Source organism: Falco naumanni, chromosome 2 (assembly GCF_017639655.2).
Source record: "Falco naumanni isolate bFalNau1 chromosome 2, bFalNau1.pat, whole genome shotgun sequence".
Classification (NCBI taxonomy): domain Eukaryota; kingdom Metazoa; phylum Chordata; class Aves; order Falconiformes; family Falconidae; genus Falco; species Falco naumanni.
This window is the reverse complement of record NC_054055.1, coordinates 103,762,086-103,788,257: the sequence shown is the minus strand read 5'-3', so window position 1 is coordinate 103,788,257 and position 26,172 is coordinate 103,762,086. Positions and strand designations below refer to the sequence as shown.

General features: G+C 41.1%; 1 protein-coding gene across 4 annotated transcripts in view; it reads right to left on the bottom strand.

Annotated features, from left to right (window-relative positions):
* Window positions 1-1,943: 1,943 nt before the first annotated feature.
* The window catches only part of LOC121083016 (amyloid beta precursor protein), a 229,415-nt gene continuing 205,186 nt past the window's right edge, over window positions 1,944-26,172 (bottom strand). For 2 of the 4 annotated variants that reach the window (XM_040582851.1, XM_040582854.1), the window contains 4 exons: window positions 25,640-25,693; window positions 14,771-14,871; window positions 11,540-11,686; window positions 1,944-3,199 (listed from right to left, as the gene is read on the bottom strand). In XM_040582851.1, the coding sequence (XP_040438785.1) occupies window positions 3,098-3,199; window positions 11,540-11,686; window positions 14,771-14,871; window positions 25,640-25,693 (404 nt within the window). In that variant the 3' untranslated portion in view covers window positions 1,944-3,097. The remainder of the gene's footprint in view (window positions 3,200-11,539; window positions 11,687-14,770; window positions 14,872-25,639; window positions 25,694-26,172) is intronic. The other 2 variants (XM_040582852.1, XM_040582855.1) reach the window with 1 other exon arrangement.

Genomic DNA, 26,172 nt, shown 5'->3' with positions numbered 1-26,172 from the left:
CCCACGCTTGGAAGTGAGGTGCTTAGCTATGGTCCTCTGTCAGCTTTTCTACTTTATGAGCCTGTCAAACTGTTTTTATTCACTCCTAATATAATCTTTCCACAATAGCGAGCTTGCCTGGCTGCAGACAGGCAGGAGGCTGTCACTATTACCTGGGAACTGTGATAAATTGCTAGACAGCTTTTGGGGTTACAGCAGCCATGGGAGAACTCCTCTTGAAGTTTCAGGAACTTTGTTCACCTCCTGTGCTTTGCATGCATGTCATGGTGTGCATTTATTGCCTGTCTTTTATGAGTGTGCCTGTGTGGAGAGAATTGTAAAAACTGATCACATAATCAGTGCATAAAACCGAGTGATTAATTAACAGTTCATCCACGAGTAGTAAGAGCAACACCATTGTGTCTCACTGGACAAATAACCCCACACCAGGAAGCTTGACTGGGAATTACTGTTCAAAGCAATTGCATTTTTCTATAACTGGGATTGCATGGGATTATGTTATTATAAATGGGATTTGCTCGAAAGGCCAGTGGCCCTCCGTACTTTACGGATTACTCCAGCTTCTCCTAAAAGGAATTTTGATAATGCTCCTTTAATGAGACTGTGATAAATTGGATTACGTCCTGCCTTCCCCCTGATGTGGGATCTTCTTCTATGATACTGAACATGCGCATAGAAGAGTTTTATGTATTCCTTTCTAGGGGGTATCTTGTGACCTAAATAACAAGACCTACACAGGCAGGAGCCTAATCCTAAATATTTGTAAAAGAAAAAAAAAATTTGGTTGTTTTGGAGCAATTTGGGGCTGGAAGGCCTCTGCCCACTATCGCTCATTAATTATTCTGACCAAACAGTCCATCTTGACAATTCCAGCTTGTCAAACTACCTGCCCTGGCTGTCCCCTCGCTGAAGGAACATCCTTCACCACCTGACCAGCACGGCTGTCCCAGGCCAGCAGGTGAACTGGCTGAACAGGTGAGGTTTTGTGGAAGGTCATGGATGGGGAAGGATGAGTCAGTGCAACAGGGCTGGAAACTGTCTTCTCTTAGTTGAGGTCTGGAGTGACTCACCCACTCACCTGAGCGGTGCAGTCCCACTGCAGCTGTGCTTCCTCTTGCTGTGGAGACAAAAGCTGCAGGCAATGCTGCAGAAGAGGCTGCCATGGCTTGCAGGCAAACCAAGTTAACAAGAGGCTTTCCCTGGATAGATCTTGCTGCCTTTATTCTACTCCTAGGTTCCATTCCTCAGTCTTGCTTTATCTAATGCTTTTGCTGTACAGAAACTGTAATTAGCTTTCCTTTTCACACCATGTGCACCTCCAGTTTTGCTCCATAACCCAGCTTGTAACTGCATCAACTGATCTCCATGCTCAACCTGAGGGGTCCCTGCTGTGAGCTGGGTACAGAGGCCATCTTGAAGATCACCGGGTCCACTCAGCCACTGCGGAGTCACCTCTCTCGGCAGGTGAGCCCTGTGGCGTGGGTTACTGTGCTTTCCCTGCGCTGCAGGTGTGCCCCTGCAGGACCTGCGGCTGAAGAAAGCTCTCAGCTGGGCTTCCAGCCAGCAATGGGCAGAAGGTGCCCGGCTGGGGTTTACGTAGCACAGCTCACCAATGGCTTTGCCCTCTTCCTGCAGCTTTTGGGAAAAAAATACTGGTGTTGCTGTTTTGCCCTTCCTGGGCATCTGCTGTCACACCACAGTACCAGGCTGGACGGTCTTGCAGCCTGGGAGGCTCCTTCTTGTGTTCACCTACGAGGCACGTTGCAAGGCCCTGATCCTGCCAGGGAGCTGACAGCGGCAGAGCCGGGGGGGCAAGGGAAGAGCTTGCCAGCAAGTTGCTCCTGGGGATGGATGGCGAGGCGGGAGGTTAGTCATTCACGCTGCGCTTCTCTGTGCGAGTGAGGGCAGCTGGTTGGCACAGAAACACACCACTACAACAGGGGTCCTCCAGGAATGTATTTATTTACATTAAAACACTATTATACAAACTGAAAGAAAGGAAAAGAAAAAGAGATGACATCTTAGAAGGGCAGATGTGCCAAAGTCTGTGCCCCTCACTCCCCGTCCTGTCTCACTGCCGCCTTCCTTCTGCTCTGGTCTGACTGCAAGTGCCATTATCCTTGTTGGAAAATCCCTTCCCAACCCCTCTCTCAGTGTGAACACCCATGTTTTCTGTTCAAGTGGCTTTCAGAAATCTCTTTTCTGGCTTCAAAGAAAACTCTTGCCCAAACGTTTTTTTCTTAATTTATTTATGTAACACAGTGTAGAAAGCTATCAATTCATAAGCAATGGTTCTGTACAATCATCCTGCAGAGGATCCCCGTTAATTTTCGACCAGCAGGCACTTCCCCCCCCCCAAGAAGTGCTCACAATTAACAGGGATTCTTTTTAATATTTTTTTTAAAGATCAAAAAGATACATGGAAAAGAAAATAAAGTTTACCTTTCAATGCCTAAAGTGTGCACATAAAACAGGCACAAAGAAACGAATGTGTATTCCCATGATTTCTACGTCACTAATACAGCAGGAGCAACAATCTGTACAATAAAATGCAGCTGCAGAGGAAAAGAATTTCAATAACTCATCTGGAATACTTTTTAAAAAATGTTGTTTTACTTTAAAATGCATAGTGATCAGAAAAAAATGCTCAGCAAAGAGAAGCAGCTAAACCCCACAGACACGGAAAGCATCCCCCATCAATTCTTAAAGCATATTTCAATTAGGACTTAATTTTTGTCACAAATCACAAGAATAATATACAACTGGCTAAGGAGCTACATGATAAATAATTAGGAAAGAGAATCTATCCATGCACTAGTTAAATACAGCTAACCTCTTTACAGTACACAAAAAACATTCATTAATAATGTAGTGTAAAGACTGAAATGTAAAGAGAAAGAGAGAGAAAATACATTACTGATTTTATTAATTCAAGTTCAGGCATCTACTTGTGTTACAGCACAGCTGTCAAAAGGCGAGAATGAGTAAATAATAAAACAGAGTGTTTTTCTTTCTTTCCACATTATTCTATAACTGAACACCGATGGGCAGTGAAGCAATCATTCTGCTGTCCAACTCATGAGGCTGCTGTGGTGTCCTAGTTCTGCATTTGTTCAAAGAACTTGTAGGTGGGATTTTCATAGCCATTTTGCTGCATCTTGGAAAGGTGGCGCTCCTCTGGTGTCACTGCAGCATCCACCTGTTGTGGGATGGAACAACCAGAGTCAAATTCTTGGTTAACTCACCACATACCCCACTTTTGCCCACTTCCCAGCCATCCAACATACTCTGTACCCTCCTCTTCCCATGAAACACAAGACAATTTCTTTGATAGGTTCTTCCCTGGACCACCCCCCTTTTCTTCTTTTAATGAAACAGGGAAAGTAAGCCCAGTCCAAATCCCTAAGAAAGTCTAAAGTAAAGGTGGCTGGGAAGTGATAGGGACACTTCTCCACTAAACAGAGTATTAAACCTGCCCCCCTGGAGGCTCTCACTTTGTCTGAAGAGACAACAATCTCTGAAAACTGCTCTCCAAGTTACACAGGACTGAGGGTGGCCACATGAACAAAATCAATAGACAGCACTGCACCTCGCAATACATGAGAAACCAGTGAACAGTTTTAAAGAGCAACCTGCAAGAGATGGGCCTTCCAGCTTGGACAGTCAGAATTCATTTTTGGGCAGAGTAATATGCAGGAGAAGATAAGGCAACAGGAGTAACTCTGCAACTCATTTTTTTTACTGCAGGACTTCAAAACCAGCTGACCAAACTTAGCAGTACCAGCTTTTGTTTATGTTGGCTGGCTCAGGAATCACGCAACTCAACAAACTAAAGAAGTGGATGTATTTTGCATCTCCCCACTAGTCTCCCATTATTAGGTTTCCCTCCCCTAGGACATAGTTAGGTACCTATACTTGGGATCAACTGGATCTCGGAAGAAAAGAAAAACCTCACTAAAAAGCTGAAGGAAGTGGCTTGAGGCTGCCTTCTGTCTATACTGTGCTCTCAGATCTGTTGCAGGTGCTGTGGTCTCAAAACCAAGAAAAATTAACTGGAAAAAATAAAATGAGGGTAGTAAGGAAATGTCAGAGTAGCCAGGCACAAGGTGAGCAAAAAATCCCATTGCACTCACAGAAACAGGAGCTTTCTGGCTCCAAGGTAGAGTTTGGTTCAGTTTAGTGACAAATAGCTTGATGTGTCTGCACTGGTTTAATTATTTCTGCTTAACAAAAATTAACCTTTCTTCATTACTTGGAAGACAGGCATGAAGACAGCTCGGTCAAGACCTCTCCATTGAATACCTGTGACTCCACAAATTATTTTCTTCCTTCATCGAACATTACAGTAATATGAAACTCCATCAGATCAGAGTGGGCAAGAACAGTCTCTAAACATTAATTAGGTATTTTACCTCTGCTGTATCAGCTCAATAGCTGTTGTGTGTTCAAAACCTGCTGTACCCTGGCTGTCTTGCTAGCCATCTATGAAAACAAAGCTAAGAAAGCCTGCTTGTCAGGTATTTAATTTGCTATCTGATATCTCTAGTCTTTGACAGCTCTTAGAAGGTAAAAAGTGAATTCTACATTGTCAAAAATTTGAAATCAGGAAGGTGCCTAAAACTCTACAACAAAGTATTAGGTATGAACATTTTTCTGTGGATTCCTGTAACTACTGACCTTTAGGAAAAACATCAGTTTACTTCTAGCATAGAAACAGCCTTTTGAATAATGGAAAGTGTATTGTCTCAAGAAGCCTTATATAGCAGGCTAACTTACCCTAACCTTTTAATAAAAAAGCAAAGGAGAAGTACGTATGTCTGAAACTAATTTTAAATCTACTCTACAACACTGGAAATAGCTTAGTGAGGACAGACTATGACCTCTGGTAAGTTGCTACCTGATACTCTGGAGAAAGATTAAAGGTATGTTTTTCCATGCTTGGGACAAATGCAGGCTGCTATTTTTGCAGCCATTCTTTTACTGCGGTAGGTTCTATCACAGTACCACCTCTCCCACAGTGCCACCAGAAAATGGTTCCTCTCAGAGCCATCTTCTGTCTTGATGTTCTTTTATTTGTTACTTAAGAGAAGAACTGGTTCTGTGTGTGGCACATGTATTGGACTGCTCAGATGAACTGCTAACCCCAAATCTGATCCATTTTCAGATCTGTGCCCCTTCTAAACCTCCTTGTTCACCTTCCAACTCTCCAACTGCATTTTCAATCAGCACTTCCATCAGATCTCTTATTCTTACACAATAATTAAACATTTTTGTGAAGTACCCAACTTTTAAGGGTCACATATTGCTTTTGCTTGCAAGTAAGTTATTGTGAAACTCTCTGTAGCTGGGAGCCCTGAGCGTTCCAGCAAGCCCTTGACTCCTGCCGGCAGGGAGCTGGAAGCCAGGCAGAAAGGACCACTGGGTTGCACTGACACGGTGCTGCCCTGTGTTTCTGATTTTGCAATATAACTTGGCCTTTTTTTTCTGTTAAAATACAACCACTCGAAGGCTTTCTCTATTTTTTTTTTAAAGTTGCATTTGCATGGAATAATTCTCTTATGCAACAACCCCAACCTTCTGCAATTTCTTCACCTCATGTTACAAGCTCTCAGGCAGTGACATCATGTTTAGGGAGAGGTCGCTCTTGCTCTAAGCTGCTCTTTCCAGTTTTAGAAGGGGGGGGGCGGCGGGGCGAAGAGAGGAAGGAATTAGTGGTTTTCTTTCTCTGCCCCCCTCCCTCTCCAAAAGTGACAAAAGAAACTTTTTTTTTTCCAGAGGATGCAAGCTTTCCCTGGCCAGCCCATGCAAGCAGTGAGTGCTCGGCTTGGCTGTCAAAAGTCATTTTGATCCATCAAGGACAAAAGAACCCCTGGGAATTTCACAGCCCGTCTCCTCTTCAACCTCTGCACCCAAATCCCCAGGACATTTCTGTACAATGACTGCTCAGCAGCCAGCATACAACTGTGTGCTTGCATTTTAAAAGCGTTGCCGGTGCCTGCTGCTCAGGTCTCACCTATGCCCAGCAGAGAGGGCAGCGGTGGGGCTGGGCAGGAGGCAGTGATTGAGCTGCCACAACTCACAGCAACTAACAACTCTGCAACCATCTCCAGGGGCTGGGCCACTTCCTGCTGCTTTCCCTGTCCTTTCCCCAAGGGTTGCCAACTTCTCCCTCCACAAGGATACACCATCTACATCCATATGCAGTGAATCAACTTCTGGCAATTCCTCGATGTTATTGCTGACAGGTAGAGCTGTTCGATCTATGTCATCACTATAACCACAATTGGGCCTAACAAATCCATTCCATAGAGGTTTTGTACAAACACGTGAAAGGCCTAATCCCTGTCGTCCTGAGGACCATGCCAATTTAACAGCATTAACTACTTCCATCATGACGATATTGCTGCATGCCATCTGCTGCTAAAGTTGTCGCTAACAGGGCTGTGAAAGGAAGAGAGGAACAAAGCAGGGAAAACTGCAAATGTCCCCATAGCCTTTTCAACACTTACAGAAAATAACAATAGAAACCAAGTGCAGAGGAAAAGCCACCCTTCCTTGCATTCTTGAAGGGGCTGCTGTAGCATCAAGTCATCCCTGGCTCCTGCTACCAGAGTATCTAAGTGCTTCTCCAAATCAAGAAGTGAGAGCCTCACAGTTCACAACTAAACCCACCGACACGTTCTCTTCTAGCATGAAATTGAAGTGCAGTATGAAGCTCTGGGCTTAAATGATCAGGGATCTCCGTGTATCAATACACGCTTGAGAGCATCTTCTTTTCTAGAAGGCTCTCCCCCCTGCCCCCGCACTAGGCTGGGATGCAAAGGAGGGGCAGGCCAGAACCTGCGCTGTACTTCTCCATATTTAAGCTCTAAATAACACTGTGGTGAACCCTGTCACCTGTTTTAGCTTAAGCCTCCCACTCAGCACTTCTTATTCAGGACTAGAAGATGTGATAAGCACACAGCATAAGTTGCTCGTGGGAAAGAAACAGGGTAATAGAACAACATAAATAGAGAAGAATCAAAGAAAATGCAAGGCAGAAGAGACTAAAGAACTGATGAGAAACTAGAGAAACTTAGAAGAAAATAAGGGTGGAGAAAGAGATTAGGAAAAAAATATGAGGAGAGACAGTAAAATCAGACTGATTTTTTAACACCCTTGCACAATATTCCATATTAAAAAGTCTCACTTCGATAAAACTATTTTATAGTGAAAGTCCAATAACCTCTGAAATATGGCATTTATAGATGAAAGGGATTTATCGAGGCTCCTACTTGCAGTCTTAGTCAATTTTTTAAATACATTTCCCCTTTAGCCTTTAAAATGACTAGTGCTAGTACTTCTCCTTCCTGTAGCTGTCTGCTGCAGGATAATCCATCTCACTGCCAACCTATGCGCACTATCACTCATCCTGAATGTCTTCTCTTCTACTCACTTTTACCCATTTTGACTGCCAAACTCTTCCTCACGTTCCTTATAACCTCTGCCCTAGGTACTGCTCTGCCAAACAACATGCCTTGAACCCGATTATCTCCTTGTCAGTAAATCCCTAAAGCCATTTACCATTTTAAGAAGCTTTTTGCACCCATTATGGAGGTGGCCTAAGTTGAACACAGCATGTAAGAAGTGTGGGTACTCTGGCGCTGCTGAGAATCAGCCTCGACACTCTGTTCGATGTGATGTCTCTTGAGAAAACAGCTTGGTCAGGTAGATAACCTCTTTTGAGAGTGGTTGTCCATCTATCCCCTTCTACTCCATCCTACGGATCTTTCATGCAGAAAACCCTGATGTGGAGTCCGGAAGATGGTAATGCTGCAGAAAAATTCATGTACTGCCTCTACACACATGGGGCAGATCAAACCCAGACAGGAGGTGCTGGCAGCCCTCAGAGATGCACTGAACACAATATTGTGGTTTAAATGATGGTAAATGGATACTGCCTAATATACAACTGCAGATCAGACTTTGAGAGTTGGACTGCAGTATGCAATCTGCTGCTGCTGTGAGCCCTCCTGCTGTCACCTCTCCCCCCCACGGTCTTGCTGGAGGTGCTTGTCTCTGTAGCAGAACACCCTGGAACAGGCTGACTGACAACTGGTGGAGTCACCGTGCCTGGAGGTATTTAAAAGATGTAAATGTGGTCCTTAGGGACATTGTTTAGTGGTGGACTTGTAATATTAGAGGTCCTTTCCAACCTAAATGATTCTATAATTCTATGATTCAAAAAGAAGATCCTCAAAGAGGACAAGTTGAGACAGTCAGCTGTTGTCCAGAGCACAGGAGAGGTGAGAACTTCTCTTTTGCCACCTACTTCTATGGAGGAAGTAACCTCCTGCAGACAGCTGGGGTGGGTGCACCAGCAAAAAATACCTCCAAAATGTTTGTTGGAGCTCCTATATGCACATACAATAAGTAATTTTCAGCCAATCAGTCATTTATTTACTTAACTGTGGAAGTCCTTTCTCTGGGGAGGCTGAACCACTTTGAAATGTTTTTATTCTCAGACTTAAGAGAAAATTATTCTGACACTTCTATATTCCTCCTCAGAGCTTCAAAAAAGGCTAACAGGATTTTTAATAACATCTTTTGTTGAAGAAATCATAGTGAAATGAGAAAAAGTACTATGGAGTTGACTTTTTGAAGATAAGAATACAGGTGGAACAGGACCTGTTTTGTAATCTTGCATCCATTACCAGAGAGTTAAATTCTCATGGCAACTTCTGACACGCAACATACGGGTTGCATGCTTTGTTAAAATACACTCTGCCAACGTAGAGTTGATGTACAGTTATTTTTACATCAAGTGGTTTTGCTCTTTCGTGCTTTTTGTGCACAGCATGCTAAAGGTGCACTGTTGCTAAATAAAGTAATCTTCTTTGGAATGGAACAACCTAGTTTTGAAGACATTTTACTGTTAAAACATCAATTGTATATGGATCTTTGGGTGTTCCCCTCTGCCACCCCCCAAAGTGCGTGGTACAAAATTTTCACCAACCTAAGACAGAAATAGATGTCATGCCTTTCTTGCAGGCAAGAAGCTCAGTGAGGCTATGCAGTCTGCCAAGACCACTGAGCAAGTCTGGCAGAATAAGGAATCCTGCCTGCCAATGCCAGACACAATGCAGCAAATCTACACTGTTGTACTATAAATCGACTAATATTCTTGGTACATCCACATGCTATAGCTTTATGGCATTATCTGTAAAATCTTTTATTCCCTAAGTGATGCTGTCATTTTGACATGAATTACTCGTTCAGCTTGTGCATGCTATTTCTAGTCCAACATTTCCAAGTTCACTCTCAACTGAGGAAAGCTCACAGGAATCCGGGAATAATTTTGCCATGTCATTCTATCAGGCAAAGTCCACCTGAAACTTTAAAGTCGTACTGCAATAGTGGTACATCCACATCCAATGTCTGACTTGGGGCTTTGGCCTAGCAAGCCTCCTGCCCTACTCTGTTGTCGCTAAATCCAGCCAAAGGAGCACCTCAGGTTGCACAACTGTTGGCAGCAGCTATCAGCTTGGTGGTTTAAAACTAATACCTCTTTCAATTTTCTACAAAATGGGCTGGAAACTTTCATATGGAACGTTAAAGCTGAGATTCTCGCTTACTCTTTTCTGCCTCTCCATTCAAAATTCTGCTCAGCTTGCTGTCTTGCTCAAGGCTCACCCCAAACAGTTGGTGTTCTTCTGATCATGTCTCTTTGGAAAGTTTCAGACCACATGGGCAACCACAGCACGGACGCAGGGATGCACAAGCACAGGCTTAAGACAAACACTTACCCAAATATTTCTAAGACTCTTCACTGCCCCAGACAGTGGAATATATGCATCAGAAAGTATGTACATCTCCAGCAAGACCAAAGCAAGGTCCATTTGACTCAAGGTGAAACCAACATAAACCATGGACTTGAACAACACCTAGTTTCAATCAATAATGTGAAATACCAGTTTTGGAAGGCAAAACCATGTAAGTGTTTCAAGTCCTTGCTAAAACAAGTACTATTGGGGCAATTTCAAGCACAAATACAGGCAGGGCAGAGAATGGACTGAGAGCAGCCCTGAGGAGAAAGAATTGGGGTGTTGGTTGACAAGAAGCTCAACATGACCTGGCAATGTGCGCTTCACCCCAGAAAGCCAACCGGATCCTGGGTTGCATCAAAAGAAGAGTGGCCAGCAGGTTGAGGGAGGCGATTCTGCCCTCTAATACTCTGCTTTCATGAGACCCCACCTGCAGTACTGTGTTCAGCTCTGGGGCCCCCAACAGAAGAAGGACATGGACCTGATAGCGTAAGTCCAGAGAAGGGCCACAAAGATGATCAGAGGGCTGGGGCACCTCTCCTATGAAGACAGGCTGAAAGAGTTGGGGTTGTTCAGCCTGGAGAAGAGAAGGCTCTGGGAAGACCTTACAGCAGCCTTCTGGTACCTAAAGGGGGCCTACAAGAAAGCTGGGGAGGGGCTTTTTACAAGGGCATGTAGCATTAGGACAAGGGCTATTGGTTGTGACCTGCAAGAGGGTAGATTTAGATTAGCTATTGGGTAGAAAGTCTTTACTGTGAGGGTGGTGAGACACTGGAACAGGTTGCCCAGAGAAGCTGTGGGTGCCCCGTCCCTGGAAGTGTTCAAGGCCAGGCTGGATGGGGCTTTGAGCAACATGGTCTGGTGGCAGGTGTCCCTGCCCATGGCAGGGGGGGGTTAGAACTAGACGATCTTTAAGTCTCTTCCAACCCAAACCATTCCATGATTCTATCCCCAAACCAGACACTCACACAACAAACTAGGTATCAATACACGTGGGGGGAGAAGAGAGTTACATGAACACCCTTCCAGTTCTCATAATTTAAGTTTTTCTGCTTACAGAGATCTTGTCTTAAGTCCAAGCCACAGATGAGGTATTTTAAGCTACTGTAAACTGACTACAAATTAACTTGGTAGATTGGGAAGGGGCAATGGTTTTCATCTTGAAAATCCAATATAAGAGTGTCGTGTATTATTTGTTTCTCAAATCTATGAGTTTCAGATTAGCCATAAATCAAAAGCTGTTGGTGGCAAAAGAAAATCTTGTTGAGAGAACAAAAAGTAATAAAGTATCTGTATAGGGAAAATCCTTGTGTACAGCACAATCCACAGAAGACCTGCCTCAAATGTCTATTTGCAAGCTAAATAAAGAAATCTGTGTGCATAAATTCCCAGCAACAGTAAAACCAGATCTTTCCTCTTGTGCAGCATATAAATTCCTCTGCTCATTGGCTGCTGTTAAATTTCCTATAAAATGAACTTTCACATTATGAGGTGATTGGTTTGAAATAGTTCCAGAGAGATTTTTGTGGTTTTACACCCAACTTAACAAGGTTTACATTCTGTGTGCATTTACAAAATAAGGCAATTTGATTCCACTCTACTGGATGCAACCACTCCAACTCTGAACATTAGGCCAGCCAAAAATATGGTTTCTTTGTTTGTAAATATATTTACAGAGCAGTGTGTTGACTGTGTTGTACATGTGACAGCAGTGGTGCTTGGTAGTCTTTTCTTACCTCCACGACCCCATGATGAATAGATGTGTACTGCTTCTTCTTCAGCATCACCAAAGTAATGACAATGACTGTTGCTATGACAACACCTCCCACCATTAGCCCAATGATGGCACCTTTATTTGAACCCACATCTTCAGCAAAGAACACCTGCAAAAGAAAAATAAAGGAAGGTGGCTAATAAAAAGCTCACTGAATATTTGGCTAACCTGTCCAGCTGCCACAGCAATACAAAGCCTATTGAAGTATCAGTAATCTAACAGTATTGCATGTCATCCTAATTATTCAAAACTGGATTGCTGCACCCCAGCTCTCATAGCTGGAGAAGAGCAATTTGGGAAATCTGTATTGCCTGTGGTGTAGCAGTACTGTGGCTAAGGGAAAGACTCACCTCCATGATTCTGCTTCACACAGGTCTTAAGACAGGAGCTGCTTTTTTTTTTCTTGGGTAATCGAGTCAAACTAATTGCAAAATGACTGATAAGCTTGTGGAGGACTAACCAGGGGGCATACACGTATATTTATTTTTAGAATGCTAATGATGAAAGTGTTTATAAACCTACAAATCTAAAGTTTGGACTGTGATACATTTCTTCTATGAAAGAGTGGTGAAGACCCGTAGCACAACAATGAAACTTGCACACAACCAGCTGGGATAAAATTCTCACACCAAAGAGACTAAGAGTCTAGCAAAATCAAGTGTGCCAATTTAAGTGACCATCAAGGGATGCTTCAGATACTTTTGCAGAGTAAAGGGAGAATGAGCTATAACAGGATCATGACAATACTCATGTGAGATCTAGATAAGGTAAAAGTTCTGTAAAAAACAGAAGATCTGCTTGAATTATATGTATTGATAAGGCAAAAGAGCGGACACTAAGATGCTTTTACTATGCATTTAATAAGACTGGCTTTTCGCAACAGGAACGGGTGAGTGATTGTTTTAACTGTCCTGCTTTGTATTCAAGGAATATCCTGGATTATTTTACATCTATGCATATTTTACAAACCTATTGTCTGCTTGCCAACAGCAGGCTTTTATTATTACTATTTTTAATCAAAACGGGCAAAAAGGATTAGAGAATAAATTACATTCACAGAATTGTAAGACTATCTCACTCTGAAAGACTAAATACTTTGACAAGTATTTAACAAAAATGGAGAGGGAAGCAGGAAACCAGCTGAGAATTATAATGAGCTGTATAACATTTGCACTCTTTAAGAAACACGATCTTCCTCAGAGAGGTATTAAAGCATGCAGTATAAATATTTATATTGTTCCTAGTCATAAGCAAGAAATGTGTTTGAACAAGGTTAAGAAATCACTAGGAAGTACACACAATGGACAGTGTTGGCAGAAGCTGATGTGAAGTAATAATTTCTTCCGTCAATTTTACCTGCCCAGGACTGAAATTCTGTTACCATACTATTTTGGAGCACTGTGAAATGCCCCAGCTAATATACATGTGCAACAGAGGAAGGCCTTAAGCACTCTAAGCCGTGAAAATCAACCTACTGTACAGTTAAAATGTGAACATCCACATAAAGGAGAAAATAACTGCAATTCCAGCCCAATTCAGAAGTTTGTGTGTAAAATGCAATGTGCTGCTCAATTCAAAGTGATATCCTAAGGAGACTGTTTCAGTAAATCCTACCAGGGCACAGGAGAAGGAGAACAGATGAAAGTATTTTCTGCTTATTGCTTTTGAATTAAAGCTAATGGAGAAGGGCATTGGCTAGGATATGGCACTTGGTAAACAACCAATGCCCTGTACGTCATCAGTCCAGTACTTTCTCAGCAATACTGGACCCCTTGCTCAGTCTCAATTGGAAAGATAACCTAGAGGACTGCTTACTAATTTTTAAATAATGCTTGTACCTATCAGTGAGAAGTATGGCATAAAATACTTCAATAAGATGGAAAGGTCCCACTCTAAGCATGACACAGATTACCCAAGTGCAGGGATTGCAATGCATTCCCTATCAGCCACCATGGTAAGGATAGTTTCCAGCACCAAACTGCTTGGGATGGTATCAAACTGCTTAAAGGTTGTTGCTGGTAAGCGCATGACACAGGATCAGTTAAAATACATTCCTGCAAGTTCATTCCCTTCAGTAAACTGCACGGGTTTACTCCATCAGGATGTTTAACCCATCTGAGCCAAGCATGTCGGAATTTCCCAAATTAGTGCTAATGCATTTTGGATTAGCTAGTCAAACTGGGAATTCTTAGTTCTCAGCATCAAAGAGATGGCAGAATATCTTTTCACACAGTGATTGCCTAGTCAAATGCAAATTTGAGTCCCATGTTAATTTTAATTTTCAGTGCTACTTAGCTTTAAGAATATATTAAGAAAAAAGTTTTCAAGTTTATTATCAGGATACTGAAAGTCATGGAACGGAAATCTCATCGTGTAATATACCTTTAAAAAAGAGGAAGCAGAAAAGGTCTGTAGTCAACACTGCTGTACGGATTCTTCATTACTTATTAAGGGACTGAAAAGAGCTTTTAGAAGATGCTTGTTCTTACTTATGTTGCTTTTGGTTGTTATTTTTGTGTTCATAAGCAGCATAGTTCAAACGAGGAACAATATTTTGCTCCTACCTGCCTTTCATCTATTCATAATTTAATATACCTTAAGGAACAAAACTCACAGATGCAGCCAAGCACGAATTAAAATTAAGTCTAGTGAAGAATCTCCTCTTATCCCAAGCAGGCAATCTTGTGAAAGGTTATGCTCCGTGGAGTTTAGCCTCCTTCATGCACCACCACCATCTGTTTTGACAGAAAATGAATCTATTCCTGAAATGGTGTCACTCTCTCTCTCTTGCTGCACCACGCTGTGTGTCTCCATCAAACTTTTTTTCTTTTCTTTTTTAGCATATTACTTCCTCTGTATCCCTTGTCTTTGGTTACGAGACCATGACAGATGGACCGTGGGACAAGCCCATATGACCATGTCTACTCACATGGCGGTGCAAGGGCAGGAACTGTCAGAATTTCCTCTCGTGTGAGATTTAATGGCTTTCCATCCTCTCTGCTGAAGCTGTTCCAGGTTTACTCTCATTTAAGAAAGAACCAGAAAAATCATCATCTGTTCACATGAAAACTTTTTGTTGGCACTTTCAGCACCCACATTTCTTGGGGGAAACATGGCTGTAATTGACCCACTAGTTCAAGACTGAATCAGCAACTCGGAACTCACGTATGGAAAGCACTGTGTGTTCACTCACCAGCTTTTGATGATGAACTTCATATCCTGAGTCATGCCGGAACTCTGCATCCATTTTCACTTCAGATATCTCTTCTGTTTTAACATTGGTCAACCCAGAACCTGCATTGCACCGCAACGACAATTTGTTAAAGTCATCAACTCAATTACACTCTGCTTACCTCCACCATTACAAGAGCAGAAGGCAATGGTGTCATTCAAGCAGAGGAGGTGTGATGCAACGTGAAAGGGAATGGGGAGGAAAGTGAGGTACATCTGATGTTTAAGTCTCACTGAGGTGACACAGACTGAGCTGGTAAAATTTCTCCCCTGTTAAACATTCCTTAATCCACTGCAACTATGTTGGTACAAGCATCAAAGGCTTCCAGCATGAAATACTGCGAAAACTAAGCTGCAAGGGACTAACAGTGGTCTCCTCAATCAGCTCACCCCATGCAGACAGATCTGCTCTGACAGCCTCTTTAGCAATGTCAAGAAAATTTGGTGTTTAGGCCGAAACCTCCCTCCCTCCTAAGCTCAGGCTGCTGTGAGGAAAAAACACATACCCATGGTGTGAGGTGGGGAACCCCAGATACTGTATCTTCTTCTTGTGACTCTGTACCTTTTGCGCAAACATGCACAAATAAGGGTTATTAAAATGTTCCTGAAGTTTACACAGTTATTTGTTTCCATATTTCAGACTGCTCACAATTATGATTATGCAAGTCTTGACTTCTGTCAGAGATGACAACTGCCCCCTTTGATTAGAAACATACAGTAAAGCAAGTAAATAAAGCTTGTAGTGATTTTAATTGTAGATAGTTTGCAGTCCTGTTCTCTCCTTATGAATGCAAAGGGGAGATGCTGCACTTGCCTAACTGGAAAGAAGGTCAGTATTTTCTCCTGGAAAAGAGCTTTAGGAGAAAGAGCCAGACTTAAAACAGCTGAGCAGTGCATCCTGTATTGTGTATCTATGAATGTTCTGTCCCGAAAAGCTGGCTCTGGCTTATAGAGACCATGCAGGTATTCACATAGCTGGTCATTCTCCTCAGTACCAAGTGACTGACATATTTCTAGAGGTACAAACACCGCAGAAGCAGGGTTTTATGAGATGTTACCTCCTCACCCTATCTAATGTAATAAGAACAAACTAGTTCGTGTTCCTTGTCTGTACTTATTTTAGCATTTTAACACCCTGACTCCTCTCTCCAAGCCTTCATTCTCAGTATTTTGGGCTGACCTTAAGCTCTGACAGAGGAAGAACCTCTTTTAAAATTCTTAACACTACTGACTGCTCTCGTGCTCCGCCATCTCTTTGGACTCTCAATAAATTCCTGAAGACTTCCACGTGCCAATGAGCTCCACAGTCTAAAGTAGCACTCAGTGTAAGAATTATTGTGCTTTTATTGCCTTTGAACATGCAATTTCTTTTTTCATTAAATGTCAATTTATTTTTGTATTATGAATCAGTAAGAACAGATGTTCCCAAGAACTTCTCTGGACTGTACAATCCCGTTCTAAGGTCTTGAACTTTCTCTTCATAGGAAACCATGCAAAGGAGAGAACAAGAATCATCTTTATGCAGTGAAGTATTTATGGTTATTTTCTTGAACAGTCTGACGCTTTAAGCCCCATAAATTCTACTTTAGTGTCTTCTTTTAAAGAAATGAAGCACGTAAAATCTCAAATGTCTTTACAAAGAATCTGATTTTTGATGCTGCGTTACACTACTGACACAAGTATATTATAACATTTATATAAAAGAGACCATTTCTAAATGCAAGAACTGTAAAGTACTTAAACGAACTGCAGTTTGAAAACATACCATGATGTGCTGTCAATGAAATGCAGGAGGAAATGGAGGTGAGGGAAATAAAACCCACATGGTACCTGAAAAGAAGTTTAACCTTCTATCCCTGAAGCAGTTATAGTTAGTTTTCCAAATTAAAATAAGAATGAAACGTACTCTCCTTTGTGTATAATCTCAAAATAGCCCTTACACCTGTATCAACGGGAAGCAAAGAAAACGAGAATGTGTATCTGGCTGCACAGAGGCTTGTCTCTTCAAACCCCTGACTTTTTGTTTTTAGGATTAAAAGGGAGGGTGAAAACCCCAACACAGAAATAGTAGTGCTTCATATAGGTTAAATAGTTGGGGGGAAAGTGCCTTCCCAGGACTTGGTTCACTGCCCACAGCTGAAGTGGCTGAAGAGGTGGTGGCTCCCAGCTGCTCGCCACTGTCCGCGGCCACACTTGCTGCCCCACATGGAAAATCCCCCAAGGCAAGGGCCTGAGGAACTGCACAACTCTGGCACTACAGCTGGCAAATTCACTTAAGCTGTAAATATTGATTAGAACATATGCATACATATACGAGATAAATCAGTGATGAATAAACTTATCTTTTGTTGAGGGAAGTCCTGCCTCCCAAACCTCTTAGAGGTCACTGGAAGAGTTAGGAAGCACATGGGAAACAGTGATTTGCCTTGGAGTGAATCTGGATTTCCAAAAAGCCAAAAGCTTTTTTTTGAGAAGGTCCCTGATCAAAGCTCTGGCAGAAGCTACGATGGCAAAGACTACAAGCAAAAATCCTACACGACTTTCCATAACTGATTAAAAGATAGAAAATGAAGTGTAACTACACAGCCATTTTTCACAATGGAGGAAGGTTACCAGCAGGGTCCCACAAGGATCTGTGCTGTGCTGTTTGTAAAGTGATCTGGATAAAGCAGTGAATAGTGATGTGATAAAGTTTACTGACAAAAAATAAAAGAAAAAAAAAGAGCATAGCCAAAGCAAAACCAGCTGCAAAGAACTGCAGAAGGATATTACAAATTCTGAGTGCATAAAAAAAGGGAAATGATATTCAATGTTGATATAATGTAAAGTGGTGCTTGCAGGGATACGTAGCCCTAACTATACATACACAACAAGAGGCTCTAAGCTCTGTTCCACCCAGGACAGAGACCTTGCAGCCACTGTGGGTAACTCTGTGGGCAGTTGGCTCAGTAGCAGTCAAAAAGGCAAAGAGAAAGCTAGGAGTAATTATGAGGGAACAGACAAAACAAAACATTGTTACACCACTGTATAAATGATGCATCCTCATTTTAAATCTGGCTACTCATTCTGGTCACCCCAGCTCAAATAAAGGCAGAACTAGAAAAGGTACAATGCAGGGAGACACGGATGATTGATGGTATGGAATGGTTTCTGTACAAGAAGGACTAGACAAAGCAGGAATCTTCAGAATGAAGAGAAAACCGAGGGGAAACACTACAGAGGCCTATACAAGTGTGAGTGACAAGGAGAAAGTCTGCAGGAAACGGTCATTCATTACTTCTCGTAAGAAAGTGCAGGACACAATCATGGCTATGACATAGCAGATTAAAAACTAACAAAAGAAAGAGTGTGTATATATATAACTTGGCACAATGCAAACTGGACTGCAGAACTCATTGGCACAAATAATGAGGATGGGCAAAATACAAATGAACAAATGCAAAGCAATGTTCATCCAGGGTTACTAAACACAATGGTAAAAATAAAATTTCTAGTACTGAAATCTATCAAATGCTGGCTGCCAAAAGCTCAGTGGATGTGCCAGGAGTATAAAGCAGAGACGAAGTCTCTTGAGTATCCCTCATGCATCAGTGCTAGAGGTGGGATAATGGACTTGGGTACTTCTGCTCATGGGCTTTGACCACTTTTACTGAAAGCAGGCTACGATAGCTTAGACCGTGGGTCTTTGTTAGTTTCAGTTAAACAGAGCCAAATGCCAAAGGCAGGAGTTACAGCAGCATTTCAGGGGCAGAACAGGTCAGGAGCCTTCACATCAATGAGCAATCGAGGGTGGTAAGTTCATCAGCTGTCTTCTCAGCTGCTGGAGAAATGCAGGCTTGGGCTTCCCTAAAGCTACATTTCTTTGAAGGTTCCCTTCCCTCTTCCCACTCCCATCAAACAGTAGCATGGGAGCTGTACTTCCAGCATGCAGCAGGTTAAACAATCTTTTGCCTTGATATCAGGCAGAAACTTTTTGCTTTGGGTCAGGTGACCAAGGTCTCATGGTCTGCTTGGCCTTACTCACGAATCCACAAAAATGCCATGGGATCTGAACATAAAGTAGGACCTGATATTAGGAAGTTAATGATGTTAGACTTACTAAAACTTGGTTTTGGCAGCTTGCATAGGAAAAAGGTCAGAAATAGAAAAATCTTCTGTTGCACTAACAAACTCTATAGCAATTTTTTCCCTCCTCCTATCTCCCTTCGAAGTGAGAAAAAAAACACTTTTAAAAGTACAACTAGGGTAAACTGGTGGTCTTCTGCAAATACTTGATTATACAGTAAAAGCAGCATGACTCCACACTGTAATCAATTAAATACCTGGTATGAGACAAAAATACGTATGGGGTTATTATATATGCCTTTCCGCTATGTTACATTATAGAATTCAGACTTTCTATTTAACAGACTTCTCTTTATTTCCAGTTCATTCACTTTCCTGTCCTAGTGACTGGGTATTTAGACCTAGATGACAAAATCAAAGATTTATTTTTCAAAGGTACTAACTGAAGGAGGAAAAACTTCAGGATTTTTCAAAAACTTCTATTAGAGGTATGTGAATCAGCAGACAGCTAACAGCTGTCTAATACCATTCTACTCTTGCATTCAAGACAAGCATACAAAGAAAAGTTAACTATATGACAAGAACTTAAATTCTGACACAGAATGATGTTTTTTCACTACAAAGTCTAAAATACACAATCCAAACACAAAAGCCAATGTAAAAGAAGAAACGTGAGAGAACTGCCTCACTGCACATTCACAAATGATTATAATTATTAGTGGTTTTTCTTCTGAATTACATACCGTCTTTAGGGAGTTACATTTTTAATTACTTTGATTTAAAAATGCTACAGTTCAGCTGGTAAATATATTAACTTGCAACTTCTTGGAAAAACTGACAAAACTATTTAGCTATCAAAAACACATGCTTAAAAGCATCTAGCAAATTCCAATAAAACGAGCTATGATGGGCTTCTAATTGTATTGCTGTTGATTAGAAAGTTAACTGCTTTTATACATACAAGTGTACACGTGCATGTACACACACACGCGTATCCTAACATCAAAAAGAGCAGTGTATGCAAACCTTGTAGTTCCTTGCCCTTACAGGGGAAGCAAAATAAAATTGTATGGAGTTTAAAACTACTCATGAAATAAAACCAAAGTAGCTGATTTGGGGAACACTTTATTCTCAAACAGATGAACTTTTGCATTTGTGTAAATATATACATTAAGCCTTTAAGAAGGGTAAGAAAAAGAATATAATGAATTCCACCAAGGTCGCATTTAGGTGTCGTTATCTACTATACTGCTTTTAATTGCTTCATCTACCTGTTAAATAACAGCCTAGCAAGATTTTGTTTTCCGAGGATCCAAAACAATATCAGATGTGCCTGTGGTCTTCTGGTTACTTTCAGAGCTAAAATTTAACCTCCACTTGAAGCACAGTAGAAACTACCAGACCTGGGTGGTCTCTACATAGAGAAAACCAGAAGTAGCATGTTTAAACAACAGATATAATGACTGCATTCAGGAAAACGTTTAACTCTATGTCCATGAACTGTATTTGAGTAACGACAAGAACAAGAAAAGATTTATTGAATCAAGGCCTGTTACAAGGGTAGTAAACAGTTTTATCTGAGTAAAGCTTAATCTAAAATAAAAGGGGTGGATGGAAGGGAATGAAGTGTTTGAACAACTACCCAGGTAGACAGCCATGTGTTCTTACTAGAAGTTCAACTATTACTTCCATATGACTATCTGACTTTGTGCAGGTCATTTCATTCGGAAACAAAAGAAGAATGAAGATTGTTTTGTAAGGACGACTCAAATATCTTTGAGGAGTAAGTACATTTAAGACTGCACGGAACTAAAACTTTCTGGTCTCTCCATGAAACAGTGGTTTGCTTTTACTCCATGGATTACCACAGGGCTCTTAAATTGGAGAAAGCAAAAAACCAGTGCAAAAAAGAATGTTATCTTTTTAAAGAAGAACCTAATTGGAACTTAGTATGAAATAATTCTGAAAATACCAGGGATTATTTTATATGTGTGTAAAAATGAATAAACAAAACAAGTAAAATCTGGTAATCTTTCTGGCATGCCAAAGGAAATGCTGTGCACATGCATATATAATTGCATTCACAGGTAATAACTATCTGATCTATGAAACAAAGCGACCTTATGGAAAAAAAAAATATCCATTCATCATTTCTATTTGGGGGCTGCAGACAGTTGGTTTAAGACAACTGTGTTGATCTAACATCACTAAAACAGGAGAAAAACCCTGGCAATTTCTGGCAAGGAAATCATAAATAATTCACTAAGCTGCTCTATGCCCTCACCTCATAGAGATTGCAGCCTATGTGCTAATGATTCTGCAGAACAGCCATTAGGCTTACAGAGCCTCTGCAACCATGTATAAAAAAAATCTCTCAACTTCCATATCATGTAATGAGGATGGACACGTTATGATTTATCAACGGAAGCACCAGAGACACAAATGCAGCTTTATGTGCAATGTCTCCTCAAAATTATTGACTGCAAAAACAATCAACTGACGAAGAGTTGGGAGAATGCAAAAAAAAAAAAACCAACCCCAAACTATACTACACGGAGGAAGCTAACAGTATCATAAAATTCTTGCATTATGAATTATAGGCATCCTGTGAGTGATATAAGTACAGCTGTTAGCAGTATAATTACAGTTGCAACTGTGCAAAAGATGAGAATATGATCTACCCTGAACAGAGCACTGGTTATTTTCTTTATCACTTTGAATTTCAAGAAAATCTGCTGATACTCAGCAACATCCATTCTGGTGCAGGTTTTCTACTCTTCACTAAATTTCCACAGATCAGACCTGCTGAATTAACATGGGTAAAAAGGAGCTTGCTTATGAGTATTCTAAAGATGTTTTTATACAGGCAGTCCTGGGTTAATGGTTGGACTTGATGAACTTGATCTTAAAGGTCTTTTCCAACCTAAATGATTCTATGATTTATGTGTGCATATGTACACGCACACATACACACAAAGTTACCAATAAACACATACTCCAAATTCAGCTGCAAGAAATCAAATGTTTATCAAGAAAAAGTGACCTCGGGGGCACAGGTGAGAAGGAAACACTACAGAAAAAGCAGTTACAGCGAGGCTATCGAGGAAAGAGGTACGCTCTCTACTTGAAACTTTTACTAAGGAAGTTCTCAGGCTGGATTGAAGCATTCTAACATCTCCCTGTATGAAGCAATTTATAAAGAGTAAGAAACATGTCATAAATGTCTCATCATTTTGTGTTGTATTAAAAAATAGCTCACTGATGACTACTTGATGCATCTATTTTCTTTCACTTTGACCTTTTATTATCTGTTTACTCCCCTTTCAGGAAAGAGACAAGAAAGGGATTTAGGCATAATTCTTATTTTTGTTTTCCCACTTGTGAAGTAAAAGGGGGAAGGACAGTGTGTTGAAGCACTAGGCTCCTTTGCAGATACCGCAGATGATGTCTCTATGCTAGGAGATGGCAGCCCCTCTGAAATTACTCTCCTCCTGGGACTGAGGTAGATCAGATTCAAATTCAAGCTTCAACTGCTGACAGCCAAGGTGGAGTGCAACAGAGGCAGGGGTCTGGACAATTGGCTTAAATTTTAGTAAATGCTTTAAACTTGGTCCTTACTAAAAGCTTTTCTGCTCTATGGATTGGACAACTCTTCACTTTTCCTGACTTTGCTCATAGACTATTTTCTGATAAAGAAAGAACAATGTGCTGAAGTAACAAGATTCTAGTTATCACAAATACTAACAAGTACTTGCTCTTTTCTGTACTGTGACCAAACTACCTCTCTTGTGGGAAAGGGATAAAGATCACCTGCACGGTTTGATCTACTTTTAAGAAAAACTTCGTGATCATTGTAAGAATATTACGTGGGCCAAATATTACGTGGGCCAAAAGTGATAAAAAGAAAATGGGAAAGAAGAAAAAGGGCAGGTGTTTGTATGCTTGTCTTAGTCCTTTCACAGCTGATATTCTTCAATGGTTTTGAGCATCTACAAAACATTCACTTGTTCTTATTCCAGGCCTGGACTGTGGCAGGTTGACATGAGGCCTGTATGTTCACCCTGAAGAAGCAAGTCACCACCTTTGTTCGCCTCAGCAAAGCAAGCAGAAGCACTGATTGGAAAGTCAGGACTATGAAGCGTGCAAATCTTTCAGGAAATCAACAAGAATCTAGGCAATAAAAACAACCCAAAAAGTTACAAGAAGCTATATGCGTTAATCTGCCTCCAGGTCCCTTGTTAATACATTTTCTTTCTAGAATAATACACTTTTCAGATTTTTTTTAATAAAGAATAGCCCCAAACTGTAAAAAACGACTATACTGAGAGTGACTGCAAAGAAAGTATCTCTTTTCCTTTTTTAACCTCTAACTTAGAAATTTTATTTATAATTAGCAATTAAAACAATTTTAAAGCACACATTATTAAATTGTCAGGATCTCTTTTGTATTTCACAGTTTAATTAAGCACCCATTTGCTTTCCTCTTCTGCTAGTTCATAAAGCTACTCAGATCAGTATCAGGTTTTTGTTAAGTTGAATTTTTATCACAGATCAATGATTTTTAAAGGATGATGAAAAATCAGGGGGACATTTATTGTCAGAATTTGTAACAGTAAGTACAAATTTGCCAAGGTCTGGACAAGGTGATTAAAGACATAAGGAATTTAAAGTTTACCAGGAACAGTGAAGTGAGCATGTTTTACTTACTGTTAGGATACATTTAGCACTGCAGTAAAGGGGCAAACCCCCCATCTCACATGCACATGTAAGACACTTTATGCTGTGAAAACTGGAATGCAGGCACAGCAGCGAGAGATTTCAATCTTTCCAGGGAAGCAAGCATCACTCTGCATGGAGGAATGCAGTGTGCATCCCTGCTAGGCTGGAGGCGTTCACTCTCTGTGCCAAAAGCAGACCACGGGCTTCTGCAGCACTTCAAATTTTGTGCTAAAAGTGACAGAGGCGGCACAGGCCCCTGGGCAGTGCTACTTTTGCACTTGAGCAGAAAATTGAGGAAATATCCCATGTGTTATTCATAATGCAAAAGATAGTGTATCCACTGGAAATTTCAAGCCTAATAGTCACATGCTGAAATACTAATTTTTATTGCTCCTTAATGGTCTACCATACACATTCACAAAGATCACTCACGACCTATGCTAGCCATACTTTTGGTAATCTATGCATTGCCCCAAGTGACAAAGTGCTATGATACAGTGGACTAAAACACATCATTTCACTTCGAAACTAGAGTGCGGCACTGTGAGAAAATCCTTCCTCTAGAGAAAGGACACCAAAGATTTCTGGGGGGTGTGTGTGTGTGTGAGGGAATAGGAGGGAGGCAAATATAACAAATACAGGCCTCCTAACAGATTTTTTCAAGATGACTGAAATTAAAATGGTTAACAATAACAAACCTTAGTATTACAAGAAAACTGCTAGATTGAACTAACATTACAGAATTCAGATTAACACATTCACGTTTCATGTGTGGCGGTACTTCTACTGCTCTCAGGGAAGAAATCTAATCTAGAAGGCAGAGACTACCCAGTATCGGGGAGATGTTCCCTGATCCTGTGATTTTTAGCACTGTTGTACAGATAGCTCTGTACCTGTTTCCAGGCTCTCTTCACGGAACAAATTAAGACTCTTAAACACAAGTAAGATGTCAGACTGGCCAGCCTCTATCCCAACTGCTATAACATATGAGCTTATTTTACTTGCAACTAGCAATTTCTGTAGTCGGTAAACACAGTGAGTTATCAGAAAGATTTAAATGCACTAGGAGGGTGTTGCCCAAAATGCTACCTAATGGATGTTTGGATGAAAAGATGAAGGAAAAAAGACGACAGATTGCTCAGTTTTAAGAAAAAACCCACAATGACAATGCAATACTGATATAATTCTGACCCTAAAATATACCAATCTAATCTCACTACATGTTGGAGAGTAACCTCTTCTGAAATAAAAGGCTGTTTGTTCTTAATGGAACCTGCCATTTCTAGATAATCCTAAACAAAACCAAGGGGAAAACCAATCTAAAAAGCAAAAAACGTTAGTATGAAAAGAAATCTTTTACTTTTAAAAATTGTATTTGTCCCATTTAACTTTTCCAAACATTTGCAGCCTGACTCAAGCTAGTCATCTGCTCTTACTCTGAAATCAATAGGAAGACACAGGTACCTACAGAAGGCAATCAATCACCCCTCTCCATCCTAGAAGGGAATGAATAGCCATATAGAGGTGTCCTCGGTGAATCCAGAGGGAAAATATATGTACCGATTTTTACATATCTGGAGTTAGCTAATGTAAGTATCACAGCAAGAAATCCTGATGTCCCTTACAATTCTAAAACTGTACACATTAATTCTTTATTAGCCCCAACTTTGACGAAACTGTATACTCTACATAGAGGATTTGACACTTCTATCATACATTCCCACATTAAAAATACTCTCTGCACTAGGGGGTACCAGGTCTACCACCTCCTGCGTCTGCCAAAGCATTATTGCTAGAAGGGGCAACAACTTGAACATCAGTTCTGGGTGTCTGGGTCTCTCTGCAAGTACACATCCTGATCACCCTTGACACACGCAGACTCGCACAGGCTGATGGGATTTTGTGTGGGAACACTCCCCTGGTTCATGACAGAGCATTACATATTAAGAGAGGGTCACACCAAAGCAAACATAATCATTTCAGCTCAAGCAGACCACATGCACGCTGGGAGAACACAGGTTAGGTAAAAGCCATGCAAGTTATATACCTGGTCGTGTGGTCAGTCCTCTGTCTGCAGCTGGGCGGGCATCAACTGGCTCAACTGGGCATGTGCAGAAAAGAAACAAAAAAAGCAAACAAAATAAACAAAATCCCCCAAAATGATAAAGTCAACTGCTCTTCTGCTGGGACAGTGCAGAAGAGACATACCGCATAAACAAAGTTACCAAAGCAACAGCTAGAAAATACCAGCCTTCAGTTAATCCTGGAAATAAAAGGAAGGGATGGGTACGACTTCAATAGGAAAGCTTCACAGCTGATGTGCCAATTTTACATCACATTCTGGTTACTGCTTAAAGTAAGAAAACACCAAGATCGAAGAATTTCTGTCTATAGAGCAAAACTATATTCATCACATGCAAACTTCTTCCAGTTGCCTGATCAGAACTGACAGCAAGAATGGACACGATGAGCTCTTGCAGCTAACTCTCAATCAGTGCTGACTTACAAACCCACTGAATCCTGACTACTTTTTTCCTGTCAACAGGGATTCTTTACAGCACTAGCTATAAGGTTTGAAAA